At 41.8% G+C, this 24,151-nt stretch overlaps 1 protein-coding gene across 6 annotated transcripts in view; it reads left to right on the forward strand.

The window, feature by feature from the left end:
* The window catches only part of NCALD (neurocalcin delta), a 58,025-nt gene that overhangs the window by 17,381 nt on the left and 16,493 nt on the right, over nucleotides 1-24,151 (forward strand). For all 6 annotated transcript variants that reach the window (XR_015771833.1, XM_005516981.3, XM_088051150.1 and 3 more), the window contains one exon: nucleotides 23,546-23,942. Coding sequence is in view for 5 of the 6 variants with exons in the window: in XM_005516981.3 (XP_005517038.1) it covers nucleotides 23,565-23,942 (378 nt within the window). In the remaining variant the exon portion in view is untranslated. The remainder of the gene's footprint in view (nucleotides 1-23,545; nucleotides 23,943-24,151) is intronic.

Raw genomic sequence — 24,151 nt, forward strand, 5'->3', positions numbered from 1 at the left:
AAAGGAGGAGGGAGAGCAACTTGTGGCACAGTGATGCTGGGTAGACATCTCAGGCCTTTGTTCATGTTTTGGGGTCGGGGAGGGATGAATGCTCTGGGCATCTCATGAGGTCAGGTGAGGTCAGTCTGGGATTGCTCAATACCCACAGGCCTCCTGTGGCAGCAGCTGAGGGACAGATATGGCACTCAGTAAGGAAACCCCAGGAACTGAGCATTTTAGGCTGGATGGCAGCTTACACCTCAGCAGTGCAACTGCTGAACTTGTCCATCTCTGCAGGCTCAGGGACGGGAATGGCTCTGCTACAGTGTGGTCAAGCGCCAGGGAGCAAGGTGGCTGTATGTGCGTGGAGCAGCTGTGCAGAGGGGCTGTCAGGTGCCCCTCAAGGCATCACAGAATCAGAGAATAGTTAAGGTTGGGAAGGACCCTTAAAGGTCATCTTGTCCAACCCTCAAGTCTTAACAGGTCACTGATTTCCATTCATGATTGACTGCCTTGCACTGCTAGTGAGACCAGAGTTTCTTGGAGCTTCACTGAATTAAATTTTCATCTGTCCGTGCTGCAGGGATGATATTGTTAAAAACCACAGGCATGAAACCCAGGTAATGCTGGTGAAAGTAGCTTTATTTCTTTTGGCCATGCTAGAGGAGGTCTCAAGCTCCACCAGACTTCTCTGAGAAATTCATTGTCTTCACATTTGAAAAGGCAGCGTTTACATTGCAGGATCCAGCTTGGTATGTGCTAATTTAATATAATTTTAAGCCACTGATCAGGACAAAAATAAATCCTTAGGTTGGTGTGTTGTCTTCCTATATGAAGGCCAAAATGTTTGATGCTCCAAACAGTGTGCTAAAAGCATCTGCAATAAGGACACAGTGGCATCTTGTTTGCTTGGAAACCAATAGGAAAAAGTATTAATAGCTTCTATATTAACAAAATCCAAATAAATTAGTACTGTTTGTGCTGTTTGAGTGCTTCGAGTGCAGTTCAAAAGGGAAATCACACCCAAAAAATACAATATTTTCAGGTACTCACACCCTGCCCATAATTATTGCCTGCACAGAAGACTGCTACAACCTATTTACTTGCACCAGTTTCACAGCAGGCCTCCAGCCAGCAGCTGAGGTTCACCCCAATTCTAGATGTGAATCTCAGACAAAGTTCACAGGAAGCCTTCGAAAATATGAGTTGGTGGTTTCAGTAGGGTTCAGCAACCTGCAACCCTGAGCCTTCCTTTGCCTGCTTATTTTCATATCACATTTTTTCATCTGCATTTCAAAGAATTATTTTTTTTTATGAACCAAGGTTGATATTAGGCACTAAAGTAGCAAATGCTTTTTGTCTGGATTCTTTGGCCAATATGCACATTGCTTACAAGCTCCCATTTAAGGCAGTTGTCACACAGGTGTGTAAAACACTCTGAAAAGCCCTTTCCTTCACTGCTGGCGCTTGCTGCAAGTGGTTCCAGTCATCGTGCAGAGCTCCAGGAGCTGCTTGTCATCTCTGTGTGCAGCACACCCATGTTACCCCACTCCACCTCTGTCTCAGCTTGTCTTCCCTGTCTCTGCTGTGATTTTTATTTTGTTGGGCTTTGTTTGATTAGTGGCCTTGTTCTTCATTTGACTGTGTCTGAGGAACTGCAGTGCCTAGTGGGATGCAAGGTGGAATGGACTGTGGCCATGGACAGGACAGAGTGTGGGGAGGCACTGGAGGCAGCAGGCCAGATATTAGGGTGTGACAAGGTCAGGTGTTTTTGAGGAGTCTAATCAATTCTCTCTCAGCCAAACCAAGAAGGTCTCTAGGTTCAGTTTTGCAGGATCTTCCAGAAATGCTGCTTGTTGCTGCTGGACATCACTCTGATGTAAGCAGCAATTACTTTGCTCATCTGAGGGAGGGAGACAGCTGCATGTTAGGGAAGTCTGGCCCATTGCCATCATGCTGCATTGTCGCTTTTCACAAAAGTATTTACCAGCAGTTGCTCCAGCCACTTTCCAAAAAAAGAGCAGTTTTTCTTCCTTCAAACAAGAGTGAAAGTAGCATTGGAACAACATATGCATATTTTTATACTTGGTAGTTTCTCACAATAAATGTGCCACATGGCATAGGATGAAATTGTATTAGAGGAACCAGCACACACATCAAAGCTTTGATTGTAAACTTCCAGCTCAGAGAAGGAGATGAGCAATCTCTATGTTCAATTATAACTGCAGATATTTCCTTTTTCCTAAGCTGGTGTCTGTTACCATGGCCACAACCTTCAGAGTTTTCTGGCTATTTTAAAGTCATTACTAGGAGTGAAAGAGCAGATGTTTAATTACATTCTTCTTATTCCATTCACTAGGTACAGCTGACATTTTAGATGTCCTTAGTAAAAATGTAAGTCCTTTTATTGTTTATCATTTTCCTAGAGAAAAATAGCAGAAGTTAATTAATATATGCCAATATGCACTTTGTCTACAACTTCTAAGTAGAGGTGAGGAAAGCAGTTTCTTGACATCTTAAAGACTGGGTATTAGATTGGTATTGGCAGTAATCAGAGGTAAGTGAAAACCATGCTGTAGAAAATGTACCAGTTCTTGTCCTGTCACTGACACCCCCAAAGGATTGAGAATGTCCTTTGAACACGCTGGTTTCCACCCAAAGAAACACTGTTAAGCCAGAGCCATGTATTTGCACATCACCAGCAGAGTCCTGCACAGGCCCTGCTGCCCAGGTGTTGTGACTGTCAGTATCCCTGCTGTGTATACAATCTTCTGGGATTTATCAAAACATGAGATTTCACCAGAAACTTCTTCTCCACCACATTGTGGCATTTCTGGTTTGTGGGTAGGGACAGTAATTACTCAGGAGATTGCTCAGCCAACAGGACTGCAGGGAACATGGTCCCCTAGATGTCTCATGGGCTGTTCATGGTATGTTCCTCTTTACTTAGACAACATTACCACTTGTGTCACAGAATACAAGATTTGTTCATTAAACTTCCTGTGCTCAGGGTTGCCTAAGTTTAACATTTTGTCTGTAATGTTGGTGACTCCAGTATGTGATGAAAGCTTTGTCATCTCCCTGTGCACACCCCTCCCTAGACTCTTCTCAGGCCAAAAGAACAACTTGATTATAAGACATATGAAGTATGAGGTAGGTTCTGAATCTTACTGAGACTGATAGGTAACTTGGTTTATACTGGGAAATGTCATAAAAAGGCAGCCTCTGATGTCTGCCCACTTCCAGGGACAAATGGCTGCTGAGCAGGGACTTTTGGGTGTTTGGCCTGAGCACATTTGGATAGAGCAACCCTACTTCTCATCCCACTCTCACTTTCAGTGTCTAAACTTACTTGTATCTGTGTCTTGTTGCTCTGTGCCTGAGCTCTTCACCAAAGACTTCCTTGATGTACTGAAGTGTTGGGAAGGTAAATGCACTAGAGAAGTGAAAGATGTGAATTCATATCTCCGTATTCAGGCTGCTCTCCCATTCTCTTCTATAGATAGGTGTTCTAGACCAATGCTGTTAAACACCCTCCTAAGTTTTCTTGGCTCAGAGCTGATAGGTATCAGCTTCCTAAGGAGTTATGAGATCTCATTGTTTAGCTGTTTTTGCTCAGCTCCTCTTGGTGGTGGAATTTGCTCTAGCTAGTACTGCTACTAACTTGAAGCTATTAGTGTATTAAGATGACCATAATCCCATCAACAATTATGCTGATGAATACTGATTTAAAGATTTTGCAAACTGGAGCAAAGGGCAGCGCTATCTTCCCCTCAAAAGCATAGCTCACACTGTGGAGGGAGATCCAGAATGGGACTGGAACCCCAAATGGATACAGATGCCAAAAGAGGGAGCTTAGTTCAGGGTCAATGGCTGCAGAAAATCACATCATAGTAGATGTGTCCAGCAGCTTCTCAGCATCCCTGCTGCTATGTGATGCTTACAGAATGTCCACACACAGCTGCTGTTGGGCAGGCAGGGGAAGAGCTGGCCAACAATGGATGTGTCTCTCAACCACTGGAGAGAGGGCAGGCTGCCCAACAGTCCCTTCTCCTCTGACCACGTGAAGCTTGGCTGTCACGTTTTTGCCTTTATTTTTGGTTCTGCTGTTACTTTGCTACGTTGCAATCTCTTGTGTTGCTATAAAAGCTGCTCTTGCCTGCACAGTCTGTAATTAAATATGTCCCCTCTCATATTGAGACAATATGAGACGGTACACCACACACTATTAAAACTCTCAGTTCCTTACACTTTTTCCCATTCACCTGTTTCTCAGAGATGTCAGTGTCATTTCCATGGTTGCAGCGAGTTCAGAAGATAGCAGGTTGAGCTTTGGGCTTTAGGAACTCATTCCTTCTAGAATACTAAAATAATGCTAAAGACTTACCCTAAGTAACGCAGCCACCTAGGGTGGCTGAGCCAGTGCAGGACAGAAACAGTCTTCTGCCTACAGAGAGGCATAATCACCCTTGAGCAGGAAAGGAGACAGGAGAGCATCCATACAGACAACAGCACATTTTTAGGTGATCCCTTACTCAAGGCATGTTTTCAGTTTGCAGTGCTGGAAGAAAAGTAAGTGCCTTGCTTACAACATCTGCTTGACGCTCCCTGCATGACTGATCACATCCCTCGCTGTGGCAGCTCAGCAGAGCTGCGGTGCCAAGGTCGTGTGAAGGTGCAGTGGGTTCTGTGCTAAGCAGCTGTGCTTGCTGACCTCAGATCTGCCCCATCTACCACTCCTGAAGGACACATTTGTTTCTCTCTTCAGGGCACTCACAGTTCAGTGTTTCCACCTCTGCACCCTGCTCCCCACTCAGGGTTGCACTAACCTGCGTGGTAACCTAACCAGGGGTGTCTTGTCTTCTCCTCTTGAAAGTGTGCCCATCTAGTTAATGCTGTATATATTCACACATGTCATATGTATTGTTCATACAGGTACATATGCCTATATTGCATGAAAAGATAAAGGGGAATTTTGAAATTCAAATAGTTGGAAAAGTTGAAATCTGGATGATATGTGCTTTCTCTCTCAGCTCTTCTAGCTTTTATGTCTTTCATATATAAGGAGCATATGTGTTAGTGCAGTCAGCTATGCCTTTCCAATATGCTTCATTTTTGTGGAACCCCTTGGAAAGCAGTTGCAGAAATCCAAGAGTGGGGTCCCTTTGTGAATAAGGAAGATGGCTCTAGAGAGGGGGAATTTACTTATGATTCAAAAACTGCACACCCCAGAGTCTTTCATTCAGTGTATCCTCAAGAGGGTCTTGCAAATCGGTGGAATCTGTCCAGCATCACACCACAACTCACCCTGCAAATAGTTGGAGTGTACAAGGGGCTCACCTGCATTACTGTCCTAGAAAGTGTAACTTTGCCCATTTGCTCGAGTCCTGTCACTATCTCAAAAAGTATCTGGAGAGCTTCCCATTTTGAACAATCCCATCTGTGTGTCTTTCTCAGAATGAAGAAGATGCATCTGTGTTCCATAGTCATTACAGTGCACCTTTCAGAGGTGTCTCAGTGTGTTTCTAGATTTGCTCATCAAAGACCTGTAGTTTCTTCTGTGAATGTGCTATTCTAGACATTTTTGGTCAAATTTTAGTTAAATATGCTTCTGTTATCAGCTAGCTTTGTAAATGAAAGGGATCAGAATATATTAAAACTTCTGAGTTTCCAGATTAAAAAGTTGATGTCTCAAATGGCCATTCAATAGATATAGGAGTGATAATCTGCTGAGATAGACTCCTGCAGGAAAAAAAAATCAACAGAATAATGCTTTTTTGTTTGTGACTACTTTCAAAGTTCACATACAGAGGCTCCTTTCTTTGAGCATCTCACACATATTCTGAAGAAAAAATATTTTAATGATAAGCCTGAGCTGTCTGATCTTCCCTGAGCATCCTTGCTTACTTTGTGCCCACTTCAAAGCTGTGCTTAAAAGATCCGGTATTTTTTTAATAAAGAGTAAAACTAGCTTCTGGGTGAAATGTGTAAAACATTGGGATGTCCATGTTTGTGACTGTCTAAGGGGAGCTGGACAGCACATTCTGTGTTCAGTGTAAGGCCCCACATGCTGCCCGGTGCAGAGGGCATGCACAGGTATGTCCCCAAGTTTTTGGAAGATGTTTGGACTGGGCAGGCCAGTTCTGCCTTCTGCCTTGGGGCAGAAGGAAATAAATCCCCTGCATGTGCTCATAGATGAGTAACATAAAGTTGACCATGAGCCAGCAGTGCCCTAGCAACCAGGAGGGCCAAGTGTGTCCTGGAGGGCATCAGGCCCAGCATCACCAGCCAGGCAAGGGATGGGATTGTCCTGCTCTGTTCTGCTCTGCTCTGCTCTGCTCTGCTCTGCTCTGCTTTTGGGACAGCCTCACAGCAAGTGCTGGGGGCAGTTTTGGGCACCACAATATAAGACATAAAGGCATAAGAGGGCACCCAAATGATGGCAACAAAGACAGTGAAGGGCCTTGAGGGGAAGCTGTATGAGTTTCTGTTCAACCTGGAGAAGAGACACTGTGAAGAGGCCTCAACTTCCTCATGAAGGGAAGAGGATGGGCAGACACTGATCCCTGTTCTGTGGTCCATGTGATGGGACCCAAGGGAATGGCCTGAAGTTGTATCAGGGAAGGTTTAGGTTGGATTATTAGGAAAAGGTTTTCACACAGAGGCTGGTTGGGCACTGGAACAGCTCCCCAGGTCACAGCATCAGCCTGACAGAATTCAAGAAGCGTTTGGACAATCCTCTCAGACACGCAGTGTGGCTCCTGGGGATGGTGCTGAGCAGGGCTGGGAGTTGAACTTGATGTTTGTTGTGGATCCCTTCCAACTCAGCTTATTCTAGATTCTCTGACTTACACCTCCTAATTGTTAAGATGATGGCAAAATCTGCTTGTCTGCAAGATGAGTGTTCCCATTCAGGGTTGCCTTCTGCCTTCATGCTGTATTTCATTGTCATCAGTCAAGAATTAGAGAAGTGATTACCTGTGCATGGACATTCCTGCTCATATAGCGTGAAACAGGTGCTGTCATCAGGATGGTTTAACAATATTAGAGTAAGGGAGATGATGTGGTTTTATTCCATGAGTTTATATGCTGTGAAGCAGCAGAATGTACCTTTGGTGTATTCTATTGAGTGTTGCAGGCTGGCATCTATATGAAGAGACAATTAAAGAATTTCTGCCTGAGCTGGAATGAGGTTACACCTGGAAATAAGTTTTTTCCAGAGGTCTCCCACTTGGTTTCAAGCAGCTCTGCCCTCCCTTCCCCCCCACCCCTTTCCCAGTTCATCATCTGAATTCAATTGTCCCAAGAGCCAAGAAGTGTCAGGTGAGATCAGGCCTTGTCAAAGCCCCCACAGTCTTCAAAACCAGTGGATTCCAGATGTATTTGTCACCAGATGTGATACAGAACTTCTAATGTACTGTCTGCCTCCTTTAAAATGCAGGTGAGCCTGCTCCACAGAGGTTGGTGACAACCTCATTCCCACCAATATCCCTCTCTGCTCCAAGTGTGCTAATTACCCTTTTCTGCCACAAATTATCATTAATGATGATAAATTTACAGGCCACCTGTTTCTCTCCTGTGTTTTTCTCAGGGCTTTGTCTGACCTGCTAAGGCACTTGAGAGAGTCCATTTATTTTTACCTCATTAGGGGGCCAAATAAAAGATTTGTTATGAACCTCCTTCACAAACACAGCTTCTTAGCAGCGGTATTTAACCCATCTCATCCAGTTCTGCAGTATTTAGCCTTTTCTGTCCATATCACATGCAAAAAGTTGTTGAGGACAGCCAAGCTCTGTGCTAGTGAGAGCACCCAGGCTTGTGCTGGTGAGGGTTGGCTCCTGGTACTCTGCCAAGGAGCAGCACATGCAGCCTCTCGGGAGAGCTAACACAGATATTTGTTCAGAAGACAACCCCACTATTGCATTCCCAGGTACATAACTCAGCAGTGAGTGCAGAAGGGTACAAAGAATTTATTTTTTTTAGCCCTCCATAAGGAAAAGGAAAAACCTAAGTGGTGAGACGTGCGTTATTTCACAGCAGCTCCCCAGCTTTCAACTTCGTGCTTGAGGCAGCAACAACTTGTGCCAGGACTCCATCAGACCATGTCACTGCCAGCACACATCTTCAAGCCTTGGCCTGTGCAGGTTTGTTAGCACTTGCTGGCAACATGCAGCACTTTGTTGTGGCCAGCCAGCATCATGGGGCATGTCTTGTCCTCCTGATAGCCAGCAGTCCCTGCTAGGGGTCCATGTCCTCAACTCCTTTGGAAGGATCTGTAGATATGTGGCATGAAGACTGCTGCCAGGTCTCTGTGAGATAAATCAGGATTTATTCAGGGACTGGGAATTGAGGGCTCAGCATGGGACACCCCTGCCCACATAGCAGTGTTGCACACTAGTTTCTGTGCACATATAAAACTCAAAGTAGAGAGATCCCACTTTTTAAGTACATGTAGTCAAACTTTGGCCTCCACTGCTTTGACTACAGAAGAAAACAAGGGTCTAAAAATAAAGAAATGTTTGCCTCTTGGAAATTTTCTAAGCAATTAATCTAAGAATTATTGATGTTTCTAATTTTGTCAGAAGAGGGGGGACCATCAGTCACACTCAAAAATATCAGCTCTTTGCCGATAACTCATAAAGTGGAATGGCTTTTTAATGAAGCTGCCAGAAGAAAGGTTTGCTGCCAAAATCAAGGATATTGCTCTATCCCACTCATACTACTTCATCAAGGAAACTTCCAAGAAAAGTTTGGCTTTCTCCCAAAGTTGTTGTGTGGGATTTTTCTTTTTTTTTTTTTTTTTTTTGTTTCTTTTTGTTTTTTGTTTTTTTTTGAGTGCCTGAAAACCAACTCCAGAGCCAACTTTACTGCCAACCTTTTAAAAGAAGCAATGGCAATATATGCTAATAGGAGGTTTCACAAATCAGTATGAGATCACTGAAACCAGTTCCCATCTGATCACACATGAATGAACAATGTGTGGGTTGGAACTGTGTTCATGATATGATGATAGCTCAGTCTTTCATTCAGATGGAGATCAAATGACTGTTACCAAGTGCTGGGTGGTAAACTGTTGGTAAGTGACTGTTTTATCATCCTGTGGAGACTACTTTGAAAACATCCTTGTTTTAATGTAATCGAGTGATAGGTTTTAAAGCACCTGCCAATGAAATAGATACTGTTGTTCATGAATGGCTCCCTTTCCCACAACGTTCATTAAAAAACAATGAGCCTCATGGGGTACATCCTTCTTTTAATAAAGAAAAAACAAGTAGAAAATCAGAAATTTTCTCTATATATTTGCATAGTTACCAATTTATTAATTTTTCTTAGAGGATTCCTTTGGTAATTCACAGGAGGATCCCTGTGTTGCTCACTGACTTAAGTGACTTTCCAGTGAATCCATTAGAGGATCAAGGTCTGAGACTTATTTGATGGAACAGGATGTGCTTTTTTTATTGAATAAGTGATTTTTATGGTGATTTTATATGGCACTTTACAAAAAGTGTGCTGATTCTTCAGTGTTCATCCTATTTCTAGGCAGTAGAGCTTCACTGGTTTTCGTAACATTGGCAGCAGAGGAGAGAATTAGGAAATACTTGATGCTTAAAGTGAGAGGAAGCATGAAATGTCTGAGGAGTGGGTTGGGACAGAAATTATTGGTGAAGGTGATGTGGAAGGGAGAGTTGTCAGCTGAAGATAATATAAGGACATCTTAAAAGCTGTATGTAGCAAGCAGGAGAGAGACATTTAAAATACAAGACCTTTATTTTTCTAAGGCATGATACTGAGAGCGCAAGAGGTTATTACTGTAGTAAGAATGGGCATACAGAGCAAGAAAAGAAACTGGAACAAATGTCAGAGACAGAACTCTGCTGGTGAGGTTATGATTACATAAGAGCAAAAGTCACTGAAAGGATCTGAAATATTGGCCATCAGGTAACTGGTAAATCTTTCATTAGCCACAGGCAAAATATTTTCATTAGAGTCAACATCTCTCATGCTTATGTACATTTTCACTCCTTTCCATGTCTGAAAAGTAATGCTTCCCAGGAAAAGCAATCAGATCATCAAAATCTGAATTGGTAGTTGGAAATTGGTGATGATGCTGTTCATAATTCAGAAATTGCTCTTGAAAACAGTAGTACTGGTACTCTACCATTAAGGCAGAAGCAGCAAGGCAAATCATGGTAGATGAAATGGTAATAGTTTTCTGTTAATTAGATACCAAATGCATCTTTGCTACATATTTTTTTGGGGTGATTTGACTGGAGAGGGACACGGAGATTAAGCCATAGAAGGTCTTCTTCCAAGGTTTCCAAACCCTCCTGCTTCAGAGATGATATATTTCATTGTTAGGATATTGTTTTGATGGTGCATGGCACCAACAATGCCATTATTTGAAAATGCTAGTAGTAGGAATGGACATGCAGAGGAAATGCAGAAAAACTTAAGAGAAATTATGTGACAGACTTTTTCAAAGATAATAGGAAAAGTAAGAAAGATGTGTTTAAATATCTTTTAAAGAAAGGTGTTTATTTTTGGGAGCCAAGGAATAGTAGTAGAAAGTAAAAGGTAGGGGAAAAAGACAAAGTATAAGAAAGAAAGGACAAAGTTTTGTATCCTAACACGATAAATAAAAGTCCTAGAAAATGAAAAATGGGGAAAGGCACTAAAACTCACATAAAAGAAATCTCAGAGAAGCTGACATCTTGAGAACAGCAAATAGGCAAAAGTACACTGGCCTAAAAATGTAACAGGATCAGCTTTTTTGTTTATTTACAGTCACTAGGAAGTGGTGAATAGTGACATTTTATTTCATGTTGGATAGAATCTGGTTTTCCTAAAGTTAAACTTTGGAAAGGATCTTTCTGGTACTGCCACTTCTTCTTTTCTATAACAGTGATATAAATTGTTTGTTGTTCACATGAGAAAAAACAGCTCATTTGTTTGAAGACTGTTATCTGATGGACTTTGTTTACTTCCTCGAAGGATGTTAGTAGTGAAGGAAGAAGTGCTGTTAACCCTTTCTTTTGTGAAGTTCATCTTAGTTGAATTTACTGAAGATTTTCAGTGATGGCAGAAAAATTTTCCATCTCATAATTCATGTTTTTCTGTCTAGATTTCGTCCTGGGTTTTATGCATTACTTCTCATTATGATTTGTGCAATGCTATAAGCTTGTAAACAATTTTGTTGAATTCATGCAAACAATTTACTATACTCTGTATAATGACTATATGATACATGGCATTTCAAAAGCTCCTTTGTGAACCAATACTGTCTATGAGTGTCCACTACCTAAATTAATACTGAGAACTGCTAGGGTTTAGTTAATTGGTAACAAGCAATAATAAGAACATCAAGATTATACAAGCATTTGTTTACACGTGTGTGAGAGACAGAGAAACATGGCAAATTATTTTTGCACTTAATTTGTCAAATGTTTTTCTATGCCTCTTAAGGGAGTTTGCTTACCGACCTTTACCATGTTGTTCAAACTCCCAAATTCATTCCTGTTGAGTAATTTCTAAAATCAGGCAGCACACTGTGTTATGCATGGAATAGCAGTTGGGTAAGACACGGCTCTGTGTTTTTCACAACGGGCTGTCAGGACTGGATGTCATTCTGACTTCCAAAGCGAATACAAATCAAAATCTTCTTCCAGTAACTTTGTAGATTATATCCCAGCTCAGTGTACCAAGCTAAGTTTTTTTCAGGTTTGTACACAGATGGTGCAGAGGGAGCAGGATCTCCACATCAAATGCCTGTTGCACATCCCCTGATCCAGTCCTCCCAGGTCAGCTGTCCATGTAGAGTGTGGAGAAGGAGGTGCTATAAGGTGGCTTGACTAATCACCAGAATGTCAGGAAATAGAAGAGATACTTTCATCACCAATGGTAACCACATCCTTGTCCACAGAAACTTTTCAGGGGGCACAGCAAAGCACCTGAGCCGGGGTCCATGGCTGAGCTGCACAAGCTGACTGTATTTCTTGGGGGCAATTATGTGGTTTTCCTGTACCTTTTCTGCAGCACAAAAGTTGTATGTGAAGACAACGAAGAGGTCTTAGGAAAAAACAGCAAAGACATTGTCTTAAAACAAAATTAAAATATTACTTTCTTTCATTTGTGCTAAAATCCTTCATGTCAGTATATCTGCTCAAATAGAATTCATATTATGACTCATCTGGATGAATTTAATTTTTGAAATAAAATATATTTATTTAGCTGTTAATGTTCAAAAAAGGCATTTATCATGGAGCAAATATTCTATTTAAATTATCAATTTAAACCTTTGTAAAATGGAAGTAGCTTACTGTGCTGCAATTTGGGAATTACAAGTTCCTTTCAAATGTAGGAGCTGTAGGCTGCGCCATATGCCACTGGGAGGATGTTTTCTCATATATTCAAAGGAAAATCTTGGATTTGAATGATAAATTCAGTGAACTTGGCAATAGATCGTGAGGAATAAAATAGAAGTGGCTAGCTTCAAACTCCCCTAGACAACTAGGAGCTAGAAACTTACCATATGTCATTGACTTCTATGAGCAGTGCTGAACAGTAGAATATCACCCTCTCTTGCAGCATTAAATACTGCCCTAAATCATTAATACAAAGCAGATGGCTTTGTTGTTGATTAGAGCTGGTTAGACTCTGAAATTCCCATTCCAAAGGAAATTTTGACATTTGTATTTATTTTCACTGCATATTGGAACAAAACATCAAAATTTCCCAGTGGGATGGATATTAAAACTGATCTGGAAACATCAAGTTATTTTGCTTCATTGGTATTGAATTGCTTTCTCAATAAAATCAAGCCGGTGTAATTCTAAAATTAATCAAATATAAGTGCCAAAACAAAATTAATAAACATATAAAGTAACACTGAAACCTTTTTGCTATGTTAAAAGGAAAAGATCAAATTGAAATTATAAATTCTGATATTTTTACAGAATTTTTTTTTCTTAAACGTGACAACAAATTTTGATTTCAGCTGAGTTGCATTACCTAATGGAAATGGGTTCTTCTGAAAAAATATTCACCCAGTGCTGTTTGTCCATGGCCAGTAAAAAGGAAGGATCCAAAGGCATCCTTTCCAGATGTACAAGATCATCTTGCAAGTTCAAGGACGTAAAAATTCTGAGAAATAAGACATGCACAAAGAGAAAATTCACACAATATATGCAGTTTGGGAACATCTTTGAAGACTGGTTTAAAAACTTCTACAACTCCCACAGAATTCCTTTAGTCATCCAGATCTCTCTTAGATTAACTCTCTTTTGTTCAGGCACACTCAAGAGTGCTAAGTACTGGACAAATCATCCCTGGCATGGACCTTCATATTTATGAACTTGTAAACTGTGACATTATCTTATTGCATCTTGTTTCCATCTCCTTAGCAAAATTCTGGTCCTGACTGCCAGAACCTCCCACTCCCAATCTCCAGTTGCCTACTTTCCTGGAGAAAGTTCCAATAACTCCCTTCAATATGGAACAAAACTTCACTGTTACTCTCCAGGTAGGAACCTTCACAATCATTCCTTTCCCAATCATAAGAACATCTTAAAAAATATCTTGTTTGCCAGCTAATGGCTCCATTTTTTTCCAGTATCATGATTTAATTTATTTTTTTTCTGCCAACACCAAGTCTTTGCTGTTGGATAGGAGACCATCTGTTAACAATTTTTTAAAGGGCAGTCTAAGCACAAATGTCACTCTTTCAGAGTCACATGCTATTTATTTACAAAGATAAAAAAATCAATATCATGAATTCACATCAGCTTCTCGTCTTACTTTGTGCAACAGTAGCTTTCTGCTTTAGTTTCCGCTACCCTCCACCAAGGTATTGTATATAGGATTACATAAAAGGACCAAACAAGATGTAGGACAGATTAGAAACCTGATGAAGTTGCTGCTGGATGAGTTTGGTGACTGGTGTGCTCAGGTGCTCTGGGGAAGATTATGTTACTACTGGTGAGTGCCCTGCACAAAGGAGAGAAGCCCTACTAAAGAAAGGAGAATAAACTGGGTTTGACGTGTGAGTGTCAGGATAAAGACAAACAGCAGTGACGCAGGTGTGTAGGAAGGGTGGCTTTTCTAAAGCACTCAGGCTCTTACTAGGTACCAAAATCAGTGGTGTATTTTCTGGCAGGTCTCAGTTTACTGGATACAGATGCTTTTTGAGAAACTACCTATTGCACAGGTGCCCCAAGGGAAGGCATGTTTTGTTTGAGAAGCATGAGTTTAATTGTGGGTGCTGGGCACTTGGAAAGATGTGACCTTGAGCATTTTAGGAAATGTGGCCCAGAAAGGTATTGTTAGCCAAAGAGACTTTAGGCTCACAAGTTGCTTAATAGGAGACAAAGTAGCTGCAGAAAATTTCCATCATTTGGATCTTGATATATGGTGTTCTGAAAGAATGTTGATAGATAAAGTCACCTCCAGATGGAACAGGTGAGAGATTTTGCCAACTCCCCTGCTGTCGGCTTAACACCCACGTTTATAAATGCAGATGTCCTGTGCTTAGTGAAACAGCTGAGTGCAGTAAACTGGAAAGGCAGCCTCCCGAGGGTGGATGCTCTAATGTACTGTTAGCAAAGTTTCTCTTGCCCTTTGCCTTACAAAATTAGGCAAAGGCAAACATACTTTTACAGAAATACTATTTCCATAGAGTTTTAAGAAATCAAATACATAAATATATATCTAATTCCCCAAAGAGTCATCTGAGGTCTGCCAAAGCACAGAGTTAGTTTTTTAAAGACCTTAGATTGTTCTACTCAGGGTTAATGAACAAAATGTTGTGTTTTTTTCTTACACAGCATATGGTAAAGTGTTGTTTCTCAGCTTCACAAATGAATGATTAGGAACCAAAAAAGCATGTGAATATTGGCATGGTTTTTATTGTTGTGTGTTTTAAAAGAATTAGGAAGAAATGAAATTAAATAGCAAGACCTTTTCTGAGTGTAAGAGGAGGGGTAAACAAATCTGTATGAGTTCTTCCTATTTTGTCTGGTTTCTCTTTTTTTTTTTTTTCATTTCTCATTAAGAAAGGAAAGGAGGTTACTTTCCAGTCATTCTGGATGGGTGAAGCCTTTGCTTCCCCTAGGGAATGGCTGTCCAACACTTACTGCATCATTTTTTGCTCTGCTCATAGAGTGGTGGCAGCACTTCCCAAAGGGACTCCAGACAAAGCCCAGGACACTGAGAAAGGCTGAAGTGCTAGATACCCCACCATGTGCACAGAGGAGCCTGCATTTACACCCTCTTATGCTTTGGAGGGTCACTGGAGGATCTGGGGACGTGGGTTTCTCTATATGTATCTCCAGCAATGTATCTCCAGCAGCCCATTTTTCCGTGTGTCTTCACTGCCTGTCTACCCTGCCTGAGATTACAACTTAAATGAGCAGACAACCTTCCGAAAGATGCTTAGGTGTGCTCTGTCTGAAGCAGCAGAGATTTTGTATAAAGAGAGCTTCATCTCCCTCTATGATAGCCAGGCTGCTGATGCAGCAGCACCAAGTACCTGATTGCCCCATGCAATCAAAATCTAATGAGTAGAGGTAGCCCATTTACAGACACTCCCCTTTGGTGGATAGATGTACACTAAATTTCAGTCAGGAGCAGCTTCAGAAACAAGCTCTGAGTCCTGAAGGCAGGGCTTTAAGATGGAAAGAGTGCCCAGCCATGAATGAGAGAGGAGTCACTGCACACTGTGACACATTGTACAAATGCACATAACAGGCTCTTTTCCCCAGCTCTCACTGTTAGAGATGCTCATGTGCCTAGTCATCCTTTTTGTACCGCACACTCCACCTTACAGGAAATGCTTTGGAAACAGAGACCTTTTCTGGAAAGCCCCAGTGAGGCTGAAGGCGATGCAGAGGTGAGGGGTGTGCACATCAGCCCTTTCTCTGCTTGAGACTGAAACACTGCCTACTGGGCTGAAAACATCTCCAGCCGAGGCTGTGGGCACTGCTGACAGCAACGTGATCAGCACTGGGCTGTTGGCTGGTTAACCCACTGGTGCTGAAGACCTCAGCATTTATTGATGGGGCACTGCCTTTCTCCTGCATCCCCCTCCTCCACCCTCACACCAGCCCTCATTGCTAAAATTCACAAAGGGATTACAGGAAAGAGAAATAGGAGACAAAGTGGAGCAGCTGTAGCATTTCTCTGCCAGGAGAAATCCAAAGGGAGAAGAGCCTGGGCTTTTGATGTTACCCATGAGCACCTTCAAGTTTGAAACGTGCACTCTGTGCAGCTGCTCCTGCTTGGACTGCCCGCCTCAACCAAAACACAGAGCTAGAAAGGATTTGCTTTTATTTCTTGTGTTGAGTTTCTCCTGGGGTAGCAGGAAAGCACAGAACAAATACTGTGAAAGGAGAAATTAGGGGCACCTTTGGTAGGGGAAGGATTCCCAGTAAGGCGCTAGAGAAACAGGAAGGTGACACTAAACAAAAGAGGAACTTAGAGCAGTGAAAATGCCAGGATCCTAATACAAAATGAGTAAATATTGTGATGAACATGTTTGGAAGTACCAGTGGGCAGCTGAATGGCACATGACACCTCTTCCTTCTATTGATAAATAAAGCTTAACTTCTGAATGATCATCCCATCCACACCTCTTTCTTAGGTTTTTTTCCTCTTAATTTCTTCATTAGTCTTCATTTCTCTTCTTTGATGTGAGCTATAGTTTTATCCAGACATATTTGGGTACTTGTTTTACTCCACTGCAAATATGTTTACTGCTGTTCTTTCTGAATATTAATAAGAGAATGTAAAAATTTTTTTATGAATCTTGCTCATGAATTTCATCCATGTTTTGCTCTTTGCCAATAGAAAGAGATAAATGGAAGGTGGCAAGGCTCAAAATTTTATTCTGCGTGTATTTATTTTTTTGTTAAGTCCCTGTGTGGTTTTTAATAAATTTGGTTTTCTTTCAAAAATATGTTCCAAGATGCTGTTAAAAAAAAATGAAACAAAAGCCTTTCTTGGCAAGCATCTCCACACTGCTTACTCAAATGAACGTGTGAAAACAAACTAGAAATGGCCAGAAGGAAGCAAAGTGGCTGCTTCCAAGAACCTGGGGGCTTGTTTCTGTGGGATGGAATTAAAAGAATCTCTTGACCAGGTAGTGCTTACATTTCATGGCAGGAGACTAAAACCAGAGAAGTTATTCTTCCCAGCACAGCTGCTGCTATAACTGTGCACTGTGTCCCACCAGCAGGATCCTGCACTGGCACTGGAATTTCCAGTGGGACAGTGGAGAGCGGTGCTGGAGATGGCTCTGAGACTGTGAATGGGGAGCTCAGGGATTGATCACAGTCTCCTGGGCTGGAGCACACCAGAGATCAATAAACACATCCCTGCCTTGCTCACCAAGTCTCACTGCACAGCTCCAAGGTCACAAGACGATGCTTTGCCCACATCTACTGTTGGGTTTGCATTCATGATGAGGCCATGGCAACACTGGTGTTCCAGCCACAGGGAAGCAGCATACACAGGTGGGAAGGGAATGTATCATGTGAGATAGCTGTGCTTTGCACTGTCTCATTACATAGCTTGTACAGCAGTTAGCAGTATTACAGCCCAAAGGAATAACTGACCTTAAGAAAGAAACTTGGCTTTTACACCAAATGGTGTTCACCAAGCCTTGACTTTTGTAAATGCACACAACCTCTCCCTTTCTGTAAGGGCATGGACATAGATGAACCAGAGCTGCATTTGGAAGCATGTGTACACTGCAAATAACAGCAGAGTTTGCAGAGACTGACACTTTGTGGTGAACTGGTATTTGGTATCTTGCTTTACCAAGCAAGCACCTGGCAGAGGGGAAGGAAGAGAGTAAGTCGATTGCAGTGAAGTTTTGACAAAATTTTGGCTGGGAAGCACTGGGGGCACATCCCCAGAGAAAGTCTCATGCTCTGAGATGCACTGCAGCCTCCCCTTGATATCCTTCCACTTATTGCAGATTAAAGGGGTGCTATACTGCAAGGTTTGGTCAGCCAGGACAGAGCAGCACCCTTCCTCTGAGTTTGTGACAGCTGAGTTGCACAGTGACAGACAGAGAAAGAACTGGTAGGGGTGGCAGAAGGTGATGACAGAGGAATTTATCTTGCCAGAGCCCTATCTGCTGTGCTGTGGAGGTTGGTGTGCATGACAGAAGACTGCTGGTGGGTAGGACATGAAAGAAGGTGAGATGCCTGCCATTTCCAGATGTGCAGACAGCTTGAGAGATAGATGTTGTGTATGAGTCCACTTGTCACGCATCCAGGTTTTCAGTAATGATCCGACAGGAGGAAAATCCACAGCGGTGAAGGTGAGTGGAGAGTCACACTCGTACCTCAGAGCAGCACTGCCACGGGGCACTGACTCATGCTGGAGCACTGCTTTCTCACACTGTCAGGTACAGAGCTGGCTCAGAGTAATGCTGTTGTCCTGCTCAGCCTTTAGTACATTCCAGCATCATCAGGAGCTTGTGCAGCTGCTTGGCAGAGATTGAAGTCCCACGATTGTTGCTGTCGGGAAAATTCTCAAATTATGTGTTAGAAATATATAAAAGACAGCGTTGCACCCATAAGTGGATTATTTCTTGGAAACAGGCCAAACTGTAAGTTAGAAACCAACAAACAGAAGTTTCTGAAGACAAAAATCAAAAATGGAACTTTCATTGCTTCTTTCTGAAAAGTTTTCTGCTCTCATTTTTAAAGAGTTGGTGTCTGTAGCTAAGCCTATGGTGTGATTCACCTTACTGTTCCCACTGGGAACAGATCAGGCAGGACTTGTTTTCAAACTGATTCTTTAAACCTTTGAGATGCTTTGTACCCTGTTATCTATGAAGTACCCAATAGCCTAAAATTTCCAGTTTTAGAGAAAGACTTCCCTGCACAAATGCCCCCTTCTCATAATACTTTTTCCCAGTGTGGGACTTCCCCTCAGATTTAAGCCTAAATGAAAACTAAGAAGTCTTGTTGTCTTTGGCAGACTGAGCTAAATAAATAAAAATAAAAAAAAAAAGAAAAAATGCATGGAGTTTTCTTTATATGATGGGTGTCAAGTTTGAAGAGTAAAAGCACTGTTAGAAATGTGTTGCTAGAACTTGCTTATTATAGCAAACCTTCAACAGAAAAAAGAAAACACGTATTTTTTTTGGAGGAAAGGTGTTTAGATGTTTGCATTTCATGTCTGTATGCATTGCACTGCACTTGTTGCAGTGGGCCAGCTGCGTGCTCGTGGTCGCTGCAGCTTTCCAGCTCCTGCAAGGTTGTTGCTTAAGCAGGCGGCGTTTGCCTTACTCTGAGGTTTCAGAGAGATTGAGATTGAGGTAACAGCTGTGTGTGAGCAGCAGCAAGCTGCTGTGTGGTAGCACAGGTGTTCACTGCCCTTCTGCCCAGTCAGAGCTCGCTGTGTGAGGAGAAGCTGCGACAGCAGCGCTGTCCTGTGCACACAGCAAATGTGCTGCGCTGCAGGAGAGCCGTGGTGCTGTGTCACTCTGCTTATCTGAATCCTCACAGGCCAGCTGTCTGTCAAACAACTCTGTCATCCTCATCCTAAAAACTCCACACCTGGACCTGAATAGAGAAGCTTTAAGTATTTCCTTTAAGGAGCATCGCCTATGACATTTCCTCCAATAACCAGTGAGCAAGGGCCCTTTCCATAGCAACTGCACAGCAGTGACACTTTACTTCTTGATATTCTGTAGCTGTTGGCTGAAATGGTATCAACCCTTCAAGCCATAAACACATCACCTTCTTTTACCAAAAAATACTGCCTTAAGGACTAGTACCTTAATATTTTGAGATGTTGTTCTATGTAGCAAGTCATTAATATATATCTAACACCATTGTATCAGAGGAGGAAATTGCAGAAATGCAATGCATATTTATTAACCACTTAATTTGTCTTTCTTTTTGTGCTCCTACATCATCTATTTCTCAGTATTGTCAGTATTTTACTTTGCCATTGTGATTGCTGTTCACTATTTACTTGCTGTATTTTGGACTTTTAATAATTTATTATAAATTTGAAAGGTCTACAGGAATGATAAAGTGTGAAAAGATGCCTAAAATCAGTTTCAGTTTTATTCTTTTCTCTGCATTTATTGCTGTCATTGTTAGCTGACATCCTCTTAGCTTACTGCACTCTGCCCAAAATCTAATCTATCATGAAGAGTCAGACAGCAGTCTGTGAAGTGATTGTAAGGATCTTCAAGTGTCTTCAGTGATTTCCTGTACTTGCACTGCAAAAGGATTTTGATCTGTTATTGATAGAATAGGCAAAATAAATCCCATAGCTGCAATTTCTAGAACACCACCTATTAAAAAGGAACAATCTGGAGGGCAAAGAACATGATAAAAATTTATCACAAATGTGACTCAGGAATAATGCGTTTTGACTGCGTCACCTGGCATCATAACAGCTGTAGATTTCAACTTTGTACTGCAAGTCACATATGGCTAGCTCTCCCTTTCTGCCTGGAGAATACAGGTTTTTCTGGTTGTGATGTTCTGCGAGGCAGTGCGCTCAACTCTTTTTATTATTTATTTATTTTTTATTTATTTATTTATTTTTATTATTTGGTGAAAATATGTTACACCTACAGCATTGTGCAGCTATAAAGGCATTACTTTTTAGAGTGAAATATAGTCTTATTGGCCATCTCTTGAAGGACACTGCCTGCATCTTACCTCACTATTTCATTTTTCAGAACACTCTGGACTAGAAATGTGCAAACTGAGTTTTCCATTTTCAAATGTTTGAGTTATTCAAAAAGCAGGAGGGGATTATATGGCTAATTCTAGCTCATTCCTACCACAGCTGGCTTGCACCTTAGTCAGCAATCTTCCCTCCCTACTCTCTGGTCTGGAAAGTGTGCTGTCCCTGGCACTGTGGAGGAGCTGCTGGCCAGGGGTGTGGGCAGCTGCTACCTACACTGGGGATTTTACTGGGGGTTTTGTGTTAAACTGGTGCCACTATAAACTGAGCCTGGCCACTTCCCTCGTCCAGTTGCTCTTCCATCCCACTGGCAGACCCTGATCATGTTGTTTTGCCTGACATAAAGCCCTCTGGCTGCCCTAATGTAATCCATTCCCTCAGCTAATTCCCAGGTTGTATATTATGGGTCCTGTCCAACACCTGTGGAAGGCAGCACAGCGTTCAGCTGCCTCAGCAGCTGTTGGACCAGGCCCATGAAACAAGGAGTTTTTTTGCTATTTTCAGGGCATTAAGAGCTTGGATTGCTTAAAAACTGTACAGCATGTTTTGATCAGGATGAAAAGACAAAAGGCAGTAGAAAAAATTACCTTTGAGATGTCATCTTCCGCTTTTCAAGTGTTCTGGAGACACTTTGGAGGAAACGATATTGTTTGGTCAACATAGTCAACCAAGCCCCTGAAACTGTCAGGAGATGGATAGGCTCCCGTGGGGCAGGATTCTTCACTCTTCCCATCCTCCTGTCTGTGAACAGGGAAGGCTGTTCTCCATGAACTGGGTAGGCAATATGTTTGGACAGGACATAAAGTTACCAAACTATGATGCCATTTGGGTTTTTATGTTCGCTGTATCCTTTGCACATGTATTTGTAACTCTGTAGCCTGTTGTATTAGTGACTAGTTTTCCCAATACTTTTCCATAGCCTTTCCCTAGGAAAAAAGACCAAATTCCAGAACTCCAAGCCCCAGGGCCCCAATGCTATCTTGGTTCTTCCTGGGAACCAAGGCCGAGAGTGCTGAGGACACCAAAGAAAGGGCTTGACCTGAAGGAAAATTGCATCACCACTTGTCCTCCTAATTGGTGCTTTTTACCAATTATGCTAACTTCCTATAACCTAGACAATGTATTCAGCCCTAGAGGGGGTGGACTTTTGTGGACATCTTTCCATAAATGCTCCTGAAGGCCTTCAAATAAATATCTGCTCCTATATTACCTCCTTACTAAAATTATCTCAAGTTTCATTTCCAGGTTGGGAAAAAGGCAACAGCTATATGTTACCAGACAGCCACCAGTGAATCCTGGAGACACAGATGGATCTAGGATGGATCCCGTAGTTTTACACTTGAGAAATACAGATTTTTGGTCATTCTGGTCCAAGAACACAGGAAATTAAGGAATCCGTCCTCTAGCTGCTTTGGGGAGTTCAAAGTCCCTGGGGAGAAAGGGAGCTTCCCACAAGAAAAAAAAAGTACATCAACCTAGAGGAGCCTCAGTTTCCTCTTCCCAGTGCCAAACAGAAGAGACAGTAGATCAGCTTCAAATGGTGGTACATTTCTCAGTAGCTGCTTCTGTCATGTATCCATACTGTGTTATTCTTTGTCTCTTAAAAGTAATATCTTGGTTAAGAAAGGACATTTTACTGAATGCTCATTAGCCATTCCAGTCATCATTACTAAATCCATCTCTGGGCCAGAGACTCCATTCTGACAACAGTGTGAGTCATGTTGAAATTATTTTGCAATTCTACTTTAGTTATCCATACATCATATCTTAGTTGTGACTGTCATTTGCGTGACAAATTCTCAGACAGGTTTCTGTCAATAGGGAAGTGCTTCCCACAGATCAGCGTAATGTTAAGCTTCCAGTAAAACTGAGGTTGCCTTTTGGAGCCAACACACTCAGGCTCCAAAACTTAGAACCCAAAGGCATCCGTCATTAGCAAATGTGCTGCACAATGTGATATGTACCAACTTGCCTCAAATGAAATATAATTAAGGTGATTTAATAGAGACTCTATCCAATAATACTTCTTAATGGTTAACTTAAGTGAAGTGAATTTCAAATTTCATTGTCTGGGTACTTTTTTATCCTTTTTTCTTCTTTTCTTTTATTTCTTTTTTTTTTTTTTTTAAGAAGTTTTTTCAAAGAGCTTTGACCACCTGGATTACTATTAGTAATAGATCCAGTTTTTGGCTAGAAGAAAGATTAAAAACCACGGTAATAGTTTGAGTGGGGGAATCCACCGTTGATAAAATCTCTTCAGATTTAATCTTTATTTTGAAGTAAAATGGAAATTTGTCTATGCCAAAGCAAAGAGGCAGTTTCTGAGTTGCTTTCCGGTTATAAAGATATGTGTGGAAGGGCTTTGTAGCTACTGGTTTCAGCATACACTGCAGTAGCACCTTTATCCCATTTTGGAACAAGACCAAGGGAACATAGGCCTTTGTACCAGCCTGGTTCCCCCAGAGATACCAAATCTGTATTTTGTTAGGCCAGGTCCTCAGGACAGCTGGGTGAGTGGCATGGGGGGTGTGCTGCAGCACCGCTTAGCTCTACCTTGCAGCATCCATTGCTTGCCTCATGATTTCAAGGGCAAAATAGGATGGCAATAAATTCAGTGTAGTTACTGTTCTCCAGACTGTTAAAAGACAATGAAATCAACATGTAGATTAAGTTTATTAATTTTTTCAGACTATACATGTAGTACTGGACAATGTCGAAGGTTTCAGTTGATACCCAAGAGTTAACTATCATCAGAAAACTCAATATACAGCACACTGTTCTTCTACAGCATCCAAGCTAATCAGTATCAATAATTAATCATAATTCATATGTGTTTGTTTTCGCTCTGCAGGTAATACTTTAACTCCAATATGGGAAAGCAAAACAGCAAACTACGCCCTGAAGTCATGCAAGATTTGCTAGAAAGCACAGACTTTACAGAACATGAGATCCAGGAGTGGTACAAAGGCTTCTTGAGAGACTGTCCAAGTGGACATTTATCTATGGAGGAGTTTAAAAAAATATATGGAAACTTTTTTCCTTACGGGGACGCTTCTAAGTTTGCAGAGCACGTATTCCGCACTTTCGACGCCAACGGAGACGGAACAATAGATTTCAGAGAATTCATCATAGCCCTGAGTGTAACGTCGAGAGGAAAACTGGAGCAAAAGCTGAAGTGGGCATTCAGCATGTACGACCTTGATGGGAACGGCTACATCAGTAAGTCAGAGATGCTGGAAATCGTGCAGGTAGGTGCTGCCCAGAGGCACCCCTCGGCTCCCTCCTTCAGAGCAAACTGAAGTGATGTTGCACTGAGACACTGAATGGAAAACTGGCAGCACTGGTTTATAATCTTGTAAACTGCTTGGATATAAAATGCTATTTCATTTGGCAAAGATTGTGTCACAATTCAAACTACAGCTTAATATCCACTCCAAGTTCTTCCAGAGCAATAGGC

The sequence above is a fragment of the Pseudopodoces humilis genome, chromosome 1 (assembly GCF_049639895.1).
Source record: "Pseudopodoces humilis isolate 2021_Gansu_Grassland_sample_001 chromosome 1, ASM4963989v1, whole genome shotgun sequence".
Lineage (NCBI taxonomy): Eukaryota > Metazoa > Chordata > Aves > Passeriformes > Paridae > Pseudopodoces > Pseudopodoces humilis.